This window comes from Battus philenor, unplaced genomic scaffold (genome assembly GCF_028537555.1).
Source record: "Battus philenor isolate CCGP_79_NKW_IND1 unplaced genomic scaffold, ilBatPhil1.0.hap1 SCAF_19, whole genome shotgun sequence".
Lineage (NCBI taxonomy): Eukaryota > Metazoa > Arthropoda > Insecta > Lepidoptera > Papilionidae > Battus > Battus philenor.
The window spans coordinates 124,861-138,806 of NW_027181681.1; the positions used below are offsets into that span (position 1 = coordinate 124,861).

General features: G+C 43.4%; 2 protein-coding genes across 5 annotated transcripts; one reads left to right on the top strand and one right to left on the bottom strand.

The window, feature by feature from the left end:
* Positions 1-1,834: 1,834 nt before the first annotated feature.
* LOC137921277 (zinc finger TRAF-type-containing protein 1 homolog) lies at positions 1,835-7,418 on the top strand. Of its 4 annotated transcripts, none has more exons than XR_011107471.1 (7): positions 1,835-2,872; positions 4,413-4,651; positions 5,893-6,104; positions 6,395-6,555; positions 6,621-6,823; positions 6,894-7,080; positions 7,188-7,418. XR_011107471.1 is itself a non-coding variant. In XM_068763938.1 (7 exons), exons 1-7 carry the CDS (start codon positions 2,675-2,677, stop codon positions 6,919-6,921), a joined length of 1,227 nt encoding a protein of 408 aa, XP_068620039.1. In that variant the 5' UTR covers positions 1,835-2,674; the 3' UTR covers positions 6,922-7,418. The 4 variants fall into 4 exon arrangements, 2 of the variants coding, with proteins under 2 accessions (XP_068620039.1, XP_068620037.1); XR_011107472.1 differs by having other exon boundaries at positions 7,206-7,418; XM_068763938.1 differs by adding an exon at positions 4,942-5,127 and having other exon boundaries at positions 6,894-7,418.
* LOC137921276 (WD repeat-containing protein 89) lies at positions 7,404-13,469 on the bottom strand. The gene is made up of 7 exons (XM_068763935.1): positions 13,177-13,469; positions 11,936-12,159; positions 11,629-11,804; positions 9,698-9,961; positions 9,184-9,275; positions 8,912-9,014; positions 7,404-8,458 (listed from the first exon to the last, which is right to left on the bottom strand). The coding sequence occupies exons 1-7, from the start codon at positions 13,323-13,325 to the stop codon at positions 8,174-8,176; spliced, it is 1,293 nt and encodes a 430-aa protein (XP_068620036.1). The 5' UTR covers positions 13,326-13,469; the 3' UTR covers positions 7,404-8,173.
* Positions 13,470-13,946: the final 477 nt, after the last annotated feature.

The window sequence follows — 13,946 nt, forward strand, 5'->3', positions numbered from 1 at the left end:
ACTTTTAATCAAGCAAGTCCAAGAGGCCTGGGGTTTAAAATTGCTATCATTTGTGAATGTGGTAATTCGTACATTAATTCTGGACCAAAGGTCGATAATGCATTTGAAATAAATAGACGTCTTGTTGCTGTGATGCGTCTTTTGGACGTCGGAATAAATGGGATCAATCTTTTTTGCGGACTAATGGATCTAGCAAGCAAATTTTACCATCAAACTTTTGATGGATGTTTTAAAAATTTGTGGACAGCTTCTTCAGCTCAACAAGCCCTTTTTGAGGAAGAGGAAGGTGAAACATATGGACCTGGAATAGCAGATTAGCTGTAAGTATGACTTTAATCCATTTATAACAGTGAAAACGATCATTTTAACTTAAAACGCGTTTTTCTCGAAACAGCATTTTTCGAATTTGCTGGAGTGATTACTCGGAGACAAATTATCCGATCGCTATCAAATTTTTTTCACATCTTCTCTATATAGTTCTCCATACGATGACCCTCCAGTTTTTTGATCTGATCAAAAATCGGATTTTGGTAGGCCAAAAACCACCAAAATTTTGGGTAAAATTTAACTTTTTTTTTCAACATGCCGCCATTTTGTCAATATTTGATTTTTTGATTCGTCCGAGGGTCATCGTACAGACAATATGTTTTTGTTTAACGAGAATTTAATTTTTTTAGGTTTTATCAACGGAGAAGGCTGCAATCACTCCAGCAGTGGAGGACCTTTTTTTTTTTGGCGCCGCCGGAGATCGCGTGTTGTTTCAAAAATATTTAATATATTGTTTTAAAAATTATACTGTGTATTCTCAAAACATGTATAAATATACTCTCAAAATTTTAAAACGATTGATCCACTAGTTTTTTTTTTATTAATTCCCAAAAATCGCCTTTTTTTCTGGCTGTCACACTAGGTGTGCCCCTTAAAAAATTGTCGTTATATTTTCTAGGAATTATATACTTTTTTAAAATAGAACTATTTTCACTTAAAACAGAGGAACACTCATTACTTTGGTCGTATATGTCATCATTATTGTTACTTGCATCATCATCATCATTATTCTTTTTTTTCTTTATCCATTTGTCCATTTTTAAGGGGTCTGAAAAAAACAAAAAAAATACTGTCAAAAAAATCGAAGAATATATAAATTTAAATTTATAAATATACAAATTCTGTAACCATTTGTAATTTATGAAAATGAAAAATATAACCCTTATGAAGTTATATAACTTTCACACAAATACAATTTTTAATGCATAAAATCGAATTTTATTTAAATAATTGCTGCCATTGTATTCGTGAAACAATTTAGCAGCAAACCTCGGGATTTTTTTAGATATAAACAGCAAACTTTTTTAATTACAGAAATATTCATCGAATGGAATAAAATCTGAAAAGTCTTAGATATTGTAAATCAAAGAATACGTGCATTGCAAAGTCAATATACCTCCTATTTTTTTATCGAAACTACATGCCAACAAATTAATAAGGATACGAATCAAATACTTTTCTAATTTTACAAAGGGTAGATTAGTATTACAATGGAAAATCATGTAAATTTAAAATATCACACAAACAACATGCTCATTTGGAAAAAGACAAGTGTGGTAGACTTGAGACAATTTTTAATACATAAACATGACTTTATCATAATTAGGGATTAAGAAAAGCGTTTTGTAAATTAAATATAATTAGCTGGTTCAATATATAAATATTTACGTTGAATATTTTTTTTTGTATATGTGTTATATATATTTTAAATTTTTCGCGGCACATTTTTAAAATCTCGCGGCACACAAAAGTGCCGCGGCACATGGGTTGAGAATCACTGATCTAGATGCATCTCTTGGTTCTTATGTAAATTGTCACTGTTATCCTAGCCTTCTAGAATTTAATGTGATTGGGCATGTTCCTGCATTGGTTACTATTTGATTTGTGTCTTGGTGTATTATTTGTGTAGGAGCACAAATTTCGTCATGTTGGTAAATGTCATTGTGACATAATATTTGTATTAAAAAACCGCTCTTCGCTTGTAGGACGCTCCATTTATTAATGAACCAATGTTTCATACCAACAGAACGCCTAACTCAGCTCCCACATACCAAAAAGAAAGTTGAATAATAGAGAAATGACGCGACGGTTGGCAGCGACATTTTTTCTGTAAATGAAGCCGTACCGAGCCCACGACAAATTAACTGCCTAAAATATGACACAATAAATTGGAAAGATAGTAGTTTTACTTTTTTAACGTCGCAAATAAATTGTATAAAGCCGTTGTTTCATAGGTGAGAATAAAAAAGCTTAGAAAGGTAATCCAGGATTGATTATTTTTGTAGATAAAATTTGATAAACGGGCATATAATAATGACAGTAGTTGTATAACGAAAATTTAAAGAAAGTATTTTACCGAACCCCTAACCTTCCATTAGGATAAGAGAATTTCTGTAAAATTATATTAATTTGCAGATAAATTTCTTTCATTCTAATTGAATATGGTAACTCTCGATTGGAGGAATTCGAACGAATCTTTGCTTTTGTTCGCGAATGCGATTCGACTGCAGGGTTGTACTTTTGTTTACATTGAATTCTCATAAATGTACATTTATTGTTGCTTTGACGTCGTCTTGGGTGTTTTGTTTTGATTCTTTTGAAGCATTTTTTATAAATTTTCATAATAATGGCTGAAACGTCAGAAAGTGAACCGGTACCATCGTCTAGCGAGCACTTAGATTCAGATATAAAAGATGATGCGCCTTTAGCTAAGAAACGTAAATTGTTATCGGAGAAAGAGCAGTCGGAGAAACTGGAGCACAGACTGGGGGGCATTCTGTGTTGCGCAGTTTGTCTGGACCTTCCGCCGGCAGCCGTGTATCAGGTATTCCGAGGCAGCTGATAGCAGACATGCTAATCAGCTGTTTCAATTTTAATTTTACGTAACTCTAGAGGCAAAATCGGGCCGAGGCCTCGTCTGACTCGTGAACGACATTACAGCGTACTGCTATCGAGTACCGTTGGGGCGGGTTGCCGTGGGCCGCCTCCGCGCGCGATATTGATTTGTTACCGTGTCACCACTTGTTGTTGTGTAACCTGTACGTCTTTTGTTTGCAATTGTTATATTTAAGGAGTGATGTTTACGACTTAGTGTGTAGTGGGTAACTGTATTTATATAATTATCTAGTCGATAATGCATATGTTGTAATGACGCATTTAGTAAAACACTACAATAAACAGATATTTATGACGTGTAGTTCTTTCTTTATCACAACTCCCCTCCTCCAACCTTTTCATTTCTTCACACTACAAAACATTGGTTTGTTTGATTGGCAAAGTTTTTGAGACAATTGATTTGATTCAAATAACTTAGTACATAAACCCAAAAGCAAAATAATTGTTTTTGCCTTAACATTGTATTGATATAGGTCTATGCTCTAGTATTGCTGTTGTTGTAAAATCATAAATTTTCTTGGATATACTTTGAATATCTTCAAAATCCCTTCACCTGTTCTGAATATAGAGGAACACAAGTTTTTTTTGTCAGTTTTTCATTTGAGCAGGAAAATTTAAAAATCAATTTGATAACACTTTTTTTAGATTGTAAGAAAACCTTGCTACGGTTGTTTCTACACATGTAGACATCGGAAAAACCTTTAAAGACAATGAAGCAAGCAGACAACACTTTCAAAGAGTTCAGATATGTCCATGAATACCTGTGACTGTATATCTTTATCTATAGATTCACAGGTGGCACTAGTGAGGACCTAAATTAATAAAAAATATAGAACTTCAAACATAGTATCACCCTACATGTTTTAAAATAACCCTGAAGTACTCTGGCAAATGATTTCATGGAAACCGTTTATATTAGTTCCAAAAAGTTACACAAAGTTTGCTTAAATATCTTTAATGAATTAAGTTTAAGAGTACCAATAGTGAGAGGTGATGTGCGTTTGCACAGACAATAGCTTAGCAATAGCCACAGCATTCAATTTCCCCGGCATCCCAGAGAAAATATTACTAGTTCAATTTTTTTAAATTAATAAAAGTTCACAAAATCTGGTAGCTGCTTTTGGCCCAATTCTTAAAATTTATTAGTTCCTTAAAATAAAAAATTGTGAATATTGTATTGTTAAAATGACCCCCAACAGTCCCTGATGTTGGAGCCAATTGAGAAAGTGTTTTTACAATTGCTTGTAAAATACCATGATCATCCGTTCATTTGTTGTGCAATAGTTAAGATGTCTTGGATAACATTTGAGAGTCTAATCTTTTCATGACACATGGTTTGCATCCATGATCCACATTGCAGAATTTAGTTAACCATTGTCACAATTATATAAAGAATATGTAAGCAGCGGCTGGGCCAAGCTCGTGCGGCAGGGCGTGTTCCCGCGCTGACGGGTTTCCTCACGTTGCAGTGCACGAACGGGCACCTTATGTGCGCGCCCTGCTTCACTCACCTGCTGGCGGATGCACGGCTGCGCGACGAGGCGGCCACCTGCCCCAATTGCCGCGTCGAGATCTCCAAGACCTCCGCGTCGCGCAACCTCGCCGTCGAGAAGACCGTATCCGAGCTGCCGTCCGAGTGCCGGTACTGCACGCACGTCTACCCACGCCACGCGCTGCAGCACCACGAGGACAGCCTCTGCGAGGAGAGGTAACCGCACGTGTTCTCCGACGCGGCCTCGCGGACTCTCGCAGGAGGAGTTAAGTAGAGCATCCGAAACAATCAGGGAGTTAGGATCCTTCGTGTGTTGCGCGACTAGTTTTCTGCGCACCGTCTCACCGCGTTGTCGAAGTGGATCAGTTGATACTATTTTTGGAGGAAGTAAGATGTCGTGACGAGGTGTTGTCGCTATATTTCCACGCGCGCGATGGTGCGCACCCACGTGTAGTTAGTCGCGCGGTGGACTCTCACAGCAGAGTGAATAGGAATTTTCCCTTCAGGCGGTACAAGTTCTCGCAGATCGTAGTGGACGGGGCGCCGTGCTGGACGTGGCGCCCTGCGCTCGACGACCTGCTGCGAATGCTCGGTGGCGTGCACGCGCTGCTGCTGGGCGCGCTCAGACGAGCCTACCTCGTGTCCGCGCCCGTGGCGCCGTGCCCTTCATGCCCGCGCCGTAGGTACGTCAGGTGCGTCTGGCGTGAGGTGGTGGAGAAGCCACCTGCCTAACCACCTGCGCTCTCCTTCATATATCTGATGCAACCTGGTATCACTAACACATGAATTTGTCTTGTAGTTCTTTGTAAAGTTGTACGTGTCGCCGGTGTATGTTACTGTGTCGGTGCGCTGTGCTGCGCTGCCGGTTCTAGTTGTTCGACGTGAATGCGCTGTCGGCGCCAGGCCAGCCGAGGCGCTCGTTTTCAGCAGGTTTAATTGATGTATGATGGTATCGGAGACTTCCTCAGCGCCGTAGCCATTAGTGGTCAGCCGTCGCGCCCACGCATCGCTCTTGACCACTTCGGTACGAGCGTCGAGTACAGTCGACGGTCATCGCGCGACGGGCGAACACGCACAGCCGGCTCTCGCCTGCCGCGACGCCGAGCCCGTCTTGCTCTTAAACGGATTTGTGATGAGTGTTTTACATTACAAGCGGAAACAGAAACGACGCATTACGTTCACCTAATGTTATAATAAACAGCAATTGCAGAGATTGATGAAAATTTCTTGGTCAACGATTTAAAGTGTACATTCAGCCGTGCGCGTTCATATTACGGCCGCCGCGTTAGTGGGCGCTCGGCTGTGAAAATGTATTTGTGTCCGACGAGCGCCGTACCGAAGTGGTTAAGGGTTACCCCGCAGCGTCGGTGCGAGGAAATATCCGGCGAGCTCGTGGTGGACGCGGGTCAGTCGGGCCAGCATTGCGTTGCGCCTGACGTGGCGCGTGGCGTTCGCAGGCTGACGGGCTGCAAATTCGCGTGCATCGGATGCGGCTGGCGCGGGCCGGCGCACGAAGCGAGCGCGCACGAGGCCGGCTGCGAGTGCCCCGCGCGCTCAGCCGCCGACCTGCTGGCGCTGCTGGCTGAGCGCGAGAGACGCGCGCGCGACGCCACCGCCGTCTACGAGCAGATCTTCGACCTGCTGTCCTACGAGAAGATTACCTTCAACGGTAAGCGCACGAGTCTCGCTATCACAGAAGTTCTTTAAAACCAGATTTGTTTTCATTCGAATGCGTGGCTCCTGTACCAGCAGAAACAGCCCTTCTCAACAGTTAGGTTCAAGTGCAGGAGAAGGAGTTTTAGAGCGACGACACCAAGCGTCCGATTTGACCAAGGAACAATCAATTGTAACCATTTTTAGTCGTTTGCGCTAGTGTTTACGATCGGTACGTGCAATGTAACCGCGCGCAGGGCGCCAGCTGATCGTCGTCTCACTGAGCGGGCGCTCGGTTGCCCACAGATCTGCAGCTGAAGCCGTACCGCACGGAGGAGTTCGTGCACAAGCTGTATTACGAGACGTCGCGGTTCTCAGCGTTCGGGCACCAGTGGGTGGTGAAGGCGTTCGTCAACAAGAACCAGCGCGACCCCACGCAGAGTTCGCAGCGCGAGATCACATACCAGGTAGCGGCCGCCCCCAGCGCCCGGCTCCGGCGCGGGGCGGCGGATAACGCGAGGCTTGTCGGCAGCTGCTGCTGAAGAGCAAGGCGACGGCGGCGCTGAACGTGCAGTGGCTGTGCGCGCGCGGCCCGTGGGGCGAGGCGCGGCTGGCGGCGCGCGTGGCGGCGCACTGCTTCCGTGACGACGCGCCCGACGCGCCGCCGCTGCCACTGCCGCTGGCCGAGCCGCGCGACGCCAACCGCCTGCTCGCCACCAAACCCCTGCACTGCCGGTGAGTGCCGCGCCGCGCATCTCCACGCCCCACGCCACCCCTCTCACCCCCTCACCTCGCGCTCTTACAGGCTCATCATGTTCCTGTCGACGAAGTGATCGTCGCCCGCCCGCCGCAGACTCGCGCAGCGCAGAGACTGTCGGCTGCCGCCGTGCCGGTGTAGGGTATAAGCTTGCGCTTGCGAGACGCAGGCAGGGGGCAGCCTGGAGCCGGTCTGCGTGGACACTCGCGTCTCCGCGACAAAATAACTAAAATCTGTCAGTTTCTTTGGTCAAATTATTAAATTGTTGGCACATTGTTTTTGCTTTAAATCGCCCGTACGGTGGAGGTAGGTGAAATTATAGTTATACCTTGACTTTTTTAGTTTTTAATGCATGATCAGTGCAGCGGGCGCCGCCGGGCCCGGTGGTTGCGACGATGTTACGCGCCTGGTGCCGTGCGGCGGGCGCGTGTCCGGCCCGGCGCCCGGGAGTCGCGACGCCGCGAGCCAGCAAGGCTTTTGTATGGATTTATTTTAGGTGATCTAGTTTTGTAGTCCACTCCGTCATTCGTCGTGCACGAGGGGCGCAGGGTAATAAATGAACTGAGGACTAGGTCGAGTCGTTTTATTTATGTCACACGTATAAACACAGCACACGTAGTGTCACCGCGGACGCTGTGTCACGCTGTCCTGACATTGAATCCACTGTCGAGCCGAGGCCGCCCGCTCGGTGCGCCCGCAGGCAGCTCTCCTGCAGGAGGAAGCCACCCGGTAGCTGTCGCCTTCGGGACGAGCTCGGCATGCACCGTGCGCGCCTGCTGCATTGTATCGTCTGCGGCCCCAAAGTATTGGGAGAGAGTAAGCACTCCAACCGCGCTGCGCCTACGCATATAATTTTGGGGCCGCTTGCAAGTAGCGCAGACTGAAATATTTCACGTACTTAATCATTAACTTACATCAATCATTACAGTGTAGTAGAAAAACTAGTTCTAATATAGGAAAGGCTTTAGGTGCGCGCCGTTTTGCCGAACGCGAGGCATTTGTCGGCTGTCGTGCTGTCTTGACGATTGTTCTTTTTTCAAGAGGAGCGCATTAACATTCCAACTCCAAATTTTACAGAATCTTACAACTTATGAACAAATGCACCCGAAGTGATGAGGGTTTTGCTAATTCTGGTGCAATCAGCTAGCCTGCAGACGGTCAGTTTAGGATGGATAAAATTGGAAATAGATGACGGAGAGTATTCAATAGTACGCCGTCCAGGTTATAAATACAGTAGCGACAGTCAAGGGCACTTGCGACTAAGGTTGCAAGGATGTTTGTATGTACAGAGAGAGTACAGGCTGGCGGGGAGGCTGCAGTGAGTGCGCTTAGTAGGGCTTGTGCCGATTGGCGTGCAGCTTGGCCAGCGCGTCGGTGAGCTTGCCGGCCGCGTCGTCACGCTCGCCGGCCTGCACCTGCGCGTCGCGCGTGCCCGGGGGCGCGGGCGGGGGGCGCGCGGGCTGCGCGGCGGCGCGCGCCGCTCGCTCTATGGACGCGTCGTCCATGTCCGTGTCGGAGTCGTCCGAGTCGTCGGAGTCGGCGTCGCCGGCGGGCCGCTCGCCGCGCCACACGCTGATGGCGCCGGACTCGCCCGCCGTAACCAGCAGGTCCCTCTGCGATGTTAAAAAATTATGTCACAGGAATACGAAACTAATTCAATCTACATCTGAAAAAATATGGGAGAGTTAAAAAATGTATGTACCATATATTTGCACGTAATTAATACAAATAAAATCCCAAGCACAAGGGCAAAACATGGGCGAAAAAGAAGTTTTGATCGAGCTTATTACAAAGGCGAAGTAGCAGCCGAGAGGCCACTTATGCGATCACAGCATTACCTAATTTATTTAAATCATTACTTATGTATTTATTTAAGATCTCACAAACATACTTCGAAGGTTTAGACGCGAGGCCTCAAACAAATGCGCTTTTAAATTTGAAGTGCCATGTTTCAAGTGGCAGGTCGTACGGCAGGCCAGCTCGCACGTGTGACGTCCTTAAAGTGGTTATGTATTGGAGGACAGAGAAAATCGCGCTACGGAGGTCCCGAAGAGGAATGGACTTACATCGTCGTCGTACCAGCAGCTGCGGACGACTTGCCGGTTGCTGCCGAAGTTGGTGAGCGGCACCAGGCGGCGCCCGGCCAGCCGCGCCGACCGCAGCGTGTCCCTGCAATGAGAAGGGCCGTCTGAAGGCGGCACGCCGACCAACGGTACCCGAGCATCAGTGCGTCGGGGCCAGTCCAATGACCGGCGCTTGAGTGTGCTTAACGTGTCTCTGTCTGCCTGTATGCGTGTATATGTATGTCAGTACGTTTGTGTATGTGTATGGCACTCACTCGTCGCCGCCGTAGGAGCCGGCCAGCAGCACCGGCACCTCATCAGCCGACATGAACGCGTCCACTAGGTAGCAGTCGTCAGCGCGGCTCCTCTGCAACGCAACGCGCACCGCCTCACTTAAACTAAATTACAGAAATTTTTCACTAGCAGCTGCACAAGAAAAGCAGAAGAAACCATATCCAACAGCAAGTTTCTTGAAGAGAAGGTCCTTACCTTTAATACGCTACCATACGTTCATCATCATCATCATCATGTCAGCCGGTAGATGCCTAATTGAATGCATAGGCTGCGGTCTTGCGCTGCCCGCATGTGGCAGCTTCACATGACCTTGGCTAGGTTATCTGTCTTACAAATTGGAGGGCCTACCCACACCGTCTACAGGCTCGTGGTAGCAATTCGAGGACCTAGCTACCCCTCTTTACGCAATCAGAACGGTTATAATTTGGTTATTTATAGCTGGCCTGTGGTTTCTCCAGGTAACCAATTAATGGACGGTGCCGAAGTGACGCCAACCTTGATGCTACGGGCAATCTTTTCCCGATCGTAAATGCAGACGAGGTCGCCGGTGCGCGTGTCCCACAACTGTAGGTCGTTGGATTGCGTCAGGAAGGCGGCCGTCTTGTCGTCCAGCCATGATATCTTGTCCACAGAGTTCTCCACATTGAGCGAAAAAGAAAGCGCATCGGCTTCTGTCTGCTCCGTTATGTTGAATATATTAACCAGCCCATCCAGTGATCCCGTGGCCAGTATCTCCATCTTCTCTTTGTGGAATTTTACCTGAAATTGGATTGATTGCATTGAACATTTTTTGGGTTTTGAAGTGAAATCTCTATTGTTCTGTTTGATCAAGCTTATTAAGAAAGGCTGCGAGTTTCTGCATGAAATGCACCTATGTGAGATGAGTGAAGAAGAAGGAGATAAAGGCAACAAATGGTTTTGTTTCTATCATATAGGATTCTCATAAATCGAGGCCAAGCCAAAATCAGGTGACAGTAAATAACTCCACAAAATGAATTTAAAATCTCATATATTTTTATGTGAGTGAATGTTGGTATGGTTTGACAAAAGTAGTGAAAGAAACATTTTTCATATTTCTTGATTAGATAAAATTATTATACATTACATAACACTAGCTTCTGGCTTGACATTTAATAATGGGAAACATGTTATAAAGACATTTTCATCTGTTCAGCAAGAACATGGTGCACCTATTTTAACCCTTTGCACTCGAGTGGTGACGCTCGCTCACCACTTTGTTTCCTCGTGATATCGTCCTTTGAAGTTGGGTCCTAAGCGCTGCCTATATAATCATACAAAGTCGCCGTAACGTCCCCCTCAAACCACGTGAGATTAGTGCGGGCAGAACGAATAGAAAAATTGAAATTTCTCATCCCCGTTACCATGGAACGCAGTGGTTAAATAAGTTCGAGTGAAGACGAGTTTGATTTAGAGTTACTATACGAGGAGATTCCAAGTATAATTAGAGAGCCGGGCGATAGCGCGACCGCGAGCAGCAGTGATGATAGTTAAGAAGTAAGAGGTGTAAGAGCGCGAAAGTTCAGAATAATTGACAGTGATAGTGCAGGAGACCCACAATCTGACAATTCTGAATGGATTGGTTGTACAGAATCTGAAGAGATACCCTCATGAATACCGTTCATAGCCGGAGACGCTCTTAAAGGACCACACGCACACCGCACAGACGAAAAGGTCGTTGGATTTTTTCAAACTGTTTTTTATTGACAAACTTGTAAATGAAATACTTAAAGAAAAAAATAACTACGTCAGAACAAGGCTACAAAACGGAACGCTATCGCCCTTTTCGATGTGGCAAACTTGGCACAGTGTGACTGTTGAAGAAATGTGGGCATTTATTGGAGTTGTTATAAATATGAGGACAATACCACTGGAAAATTTACAAGAATACTGGGCACGGAATGATGGTAGTTACATTCCTTTTTATTGGAATAAATTTACGACAGACAGAATTTGTCAGATTTTTCGGATGCTGTATCCGAAAACAATTCAGTGTCCAAGAGCACGTTTACAGCGAGTAAGCTGCTTTCTTGATTATATAAATGCGAAACTTTTAAAGTATTTTACACCGGGACAAGAAATTTGTGAGGATGAGTCCACCATCAAATTCAGAGGTTGGATTTCAAGAAATACCATACAAAGCCAAACTACAAAGACTAATGTGTAAGAAATTATGTTCATGAAGGTGTAAAGAGGTATGTTAAATATTAAAATGTAAAAGTTTTAAGTGTTACTTTTTGTGCATAATAATTTTAAGTCAGGAGGTAAGAAAATCACCAAAAGCGCCACAAAACGCTTCGAGTTGCGTGCAGGCGAAAACGGTCTCAAGTTCAAAGGGTTAAGTATGTGGCACATGTGATACAATTCCTATAGCTAACCTTTACAGATAGATTATCATTCCAATATACCTGTGTGATGTCATCAGTGTGGGAGTTCCAGTAGCCTCCAAGGGGTTTGGGAGCTCGCTGGTCCCAGAACACAAGGTAAGCATCGTCTTCCACCAACTGACTACCTGCACACAGGACCCGGCCATTGTGAGATATGTCCATACATTCATATGGACGGATCATTTCCTCTTCTTCGTCTGCAAAGAAATGCATGCATTATTTAAAACTTATCCTTTTTAATGTGTGCATTAAATATGAAATAATTTTTATTTTATGCCACAGACTATGCAACAACCCCGAAGTTAACCAAATTGACAAAGTTGCTTACCTTTGTAATCTTGTACAAAACTGCCACTGGCCCTGATATCCCACATCTTCACTACACCATCCTCTGATGCTGAAAATAACATATTTTCCTCTCTGGGATTGAATACAACTTCTGTTACAGTCTTTTCGTGTCCACTGAGGTGGCAGATACGGGTCAAGGATGAGTTGCTGAGCTCATACACTTCTATGCTGTTGTCCAACAGGATAATTGCAAACTTTAATGACCTGCAAATAAAATTGATTGCATAATTGCTTAGATCTTATCTTCAATTTTGAAGCACAGCTGATCCCATTACATATTAATAGCTATGACTCATTCTGTAATGTAAAGTTTGCAAAAAAAATAAATAAAGAACATCATTGTTGTTTTAATAAAGTTGTTACTTTATCATAATTCAAACTCTTGGACAATCTTTGTTACAAATAAAACAATTTACAACATATAACCACAAAATAACCAATCATAGATATTATACTGCGGCACCCGCAACTTGTATACATATATTTTCCACACAATCATATCATTGACAGCCGTTATATTTAAGCCAACTAAGCGAATGGAGTTTTCCAGCAGCTAGTTATAAAATCAGCAGATGGCTTGATAACTAATTTCTAATACTTCCCTTAGCAGAATAAGCGATGATCAAGACTACGTAACTATCCAATGTCTTTTCCATGAAACAAAACTTAACAACATGAAGGACATTGCTTGGTTATAGCGACAGTTCTGGGTTAGGTTCCAGGGGAATCGTTGCTCACCAAAGTACTACTAGGTCAGACTCACAAAGTCCCCAAATCGACTCTTAGATAACTTAAACAATAAAATAAGAAATATATTCTTTTACAACTTTTTTAAAACAAACTCTCAGATTTATGAAACTTGTCTAACTGCATAACAAATGAGTCTGCAAATATAATAAATAATACAAAAACATCAATTCACCTATTTGTTAATTTAGCCTTATTTGCGGTAAAAAAATGAGGTGCTTTCGCAATGCGCGTCAGGATGAATGATAACACAAGCATGCAGGCGGCCCGTACTCCATGCTGGCACTTATTGTAAATAAAAAAGAAGCAGTGTCACTTGCCAAGTTACAAACTATATACATGTGCCCGAGAAATGTTAGCAACAAGTGTTTTTCAAACGAAACGAATTCGGGCAGCCCGCAAGGACTGCGAATGTCAGTGTTTCCTTATGATGGACTTTAATGAAATATGAACGACGCATAGCAGACAACTAACTTGGTGCCACTGATCTTGTTGATGTAGGTTTTCTTGAGCGACACAGAGGTTTCGGTCACCAAATCATATCTTTTCGAAAACAGCTCTTCTAACACATTTTGCTCCACTATGTCTCTATCTGCTTCTTCATTCTCGATTATGTCCGACATTGTGACTCCGTGCAGTGTTTAATTTGGAACAAGAGTGCCGATCCTTAAATATTTCACAGGAAAATAATAATTTCCGTCGAGCGACAGATCGCTACTAGGAGCACAACACGTTGTTACTGTTTTGAAATTGTCAAATACAAATTGTCAATAATGCACAATAAGTCATTGACATTTGCTATTTTTCTGAACGTAGCGTTTTCGAATAAATTGTCTTAACAAAACAACATTTTTATTAATTGTTTTATTTGATAACAGCATTTTCTTAATTCTGGTATTAAATTAAAACAATAAAAAATTAAAAACTGTTTAAAATTATTAGTTATTCAATAATATTTTACAGTTTTTGAATAAGATAATAACTTACGTAGTATTTTCTGCCAAATAATCAACGATGAAGGAACACCCACAGAGATGCCCGTTGCTCGTATCTTTATTGATTAAGCCCACGTAACATTATTGTGTATAGACATAACTTAATTTTTGCATTTGTTCTAAGCTTAAAAAATTACCAGCTAATTGAACATTTTATTTTTAACAGACCCTTGTCGATAGTTTTATAAAAACGTGTTTGTTATTCTTATGTTTTAAACTTTTAAAAGAAAACAAGGTGAATTTTATGAT

Excerpts from the sequence above, each read along its gene's own strand:
- LOC137921276 (XM_068763935.1), bottom strand. The coding sequence starts at position 13,325 with ATGTCGGACATAATCGAGAATGAAGAAGCAGATAGAGACATAGTGGAG. Across the intron at positions 12,160-13,176 it reads AACAAGATCAGTGGCACCAA|GTCATTAAAGTTTGCAATTA; the intron begins GTTAGTTGTCTG and ends TTTTATTTGCAG. Across the intron at positions 9,015-9,183 it reads GGCTCCTACGGCGGCGACGA|GGACACGCTGCGGTCGGCGC; the intron begins GTGAGTGCCATA and ends TTCTCATTGCAG.
- LOC137921277 (XM_068763938.1), top strand. The coding sequence starts at position 2,675 with ATGGCTGAAACGTCAGAAAGTGAACCGGTACCATCGTCTAGCGAGCAC. Across the intron at positions 2,873-4,412 it reads CGCCGGCAGCCGTGTATCAG|TGCACGAACGGGCACCTTAT; the intron begins GTATTCCGAGGC and ends CTCACGTTGCAG. Across the intron at positions 5,128-5,892 it reads CCGCGCCGTAGGTACGTCAG|GCTGACGGGCTGCAAATTCG; the intron begins GTGCGTCTGGCG and ends TGGCGTTCGCAG.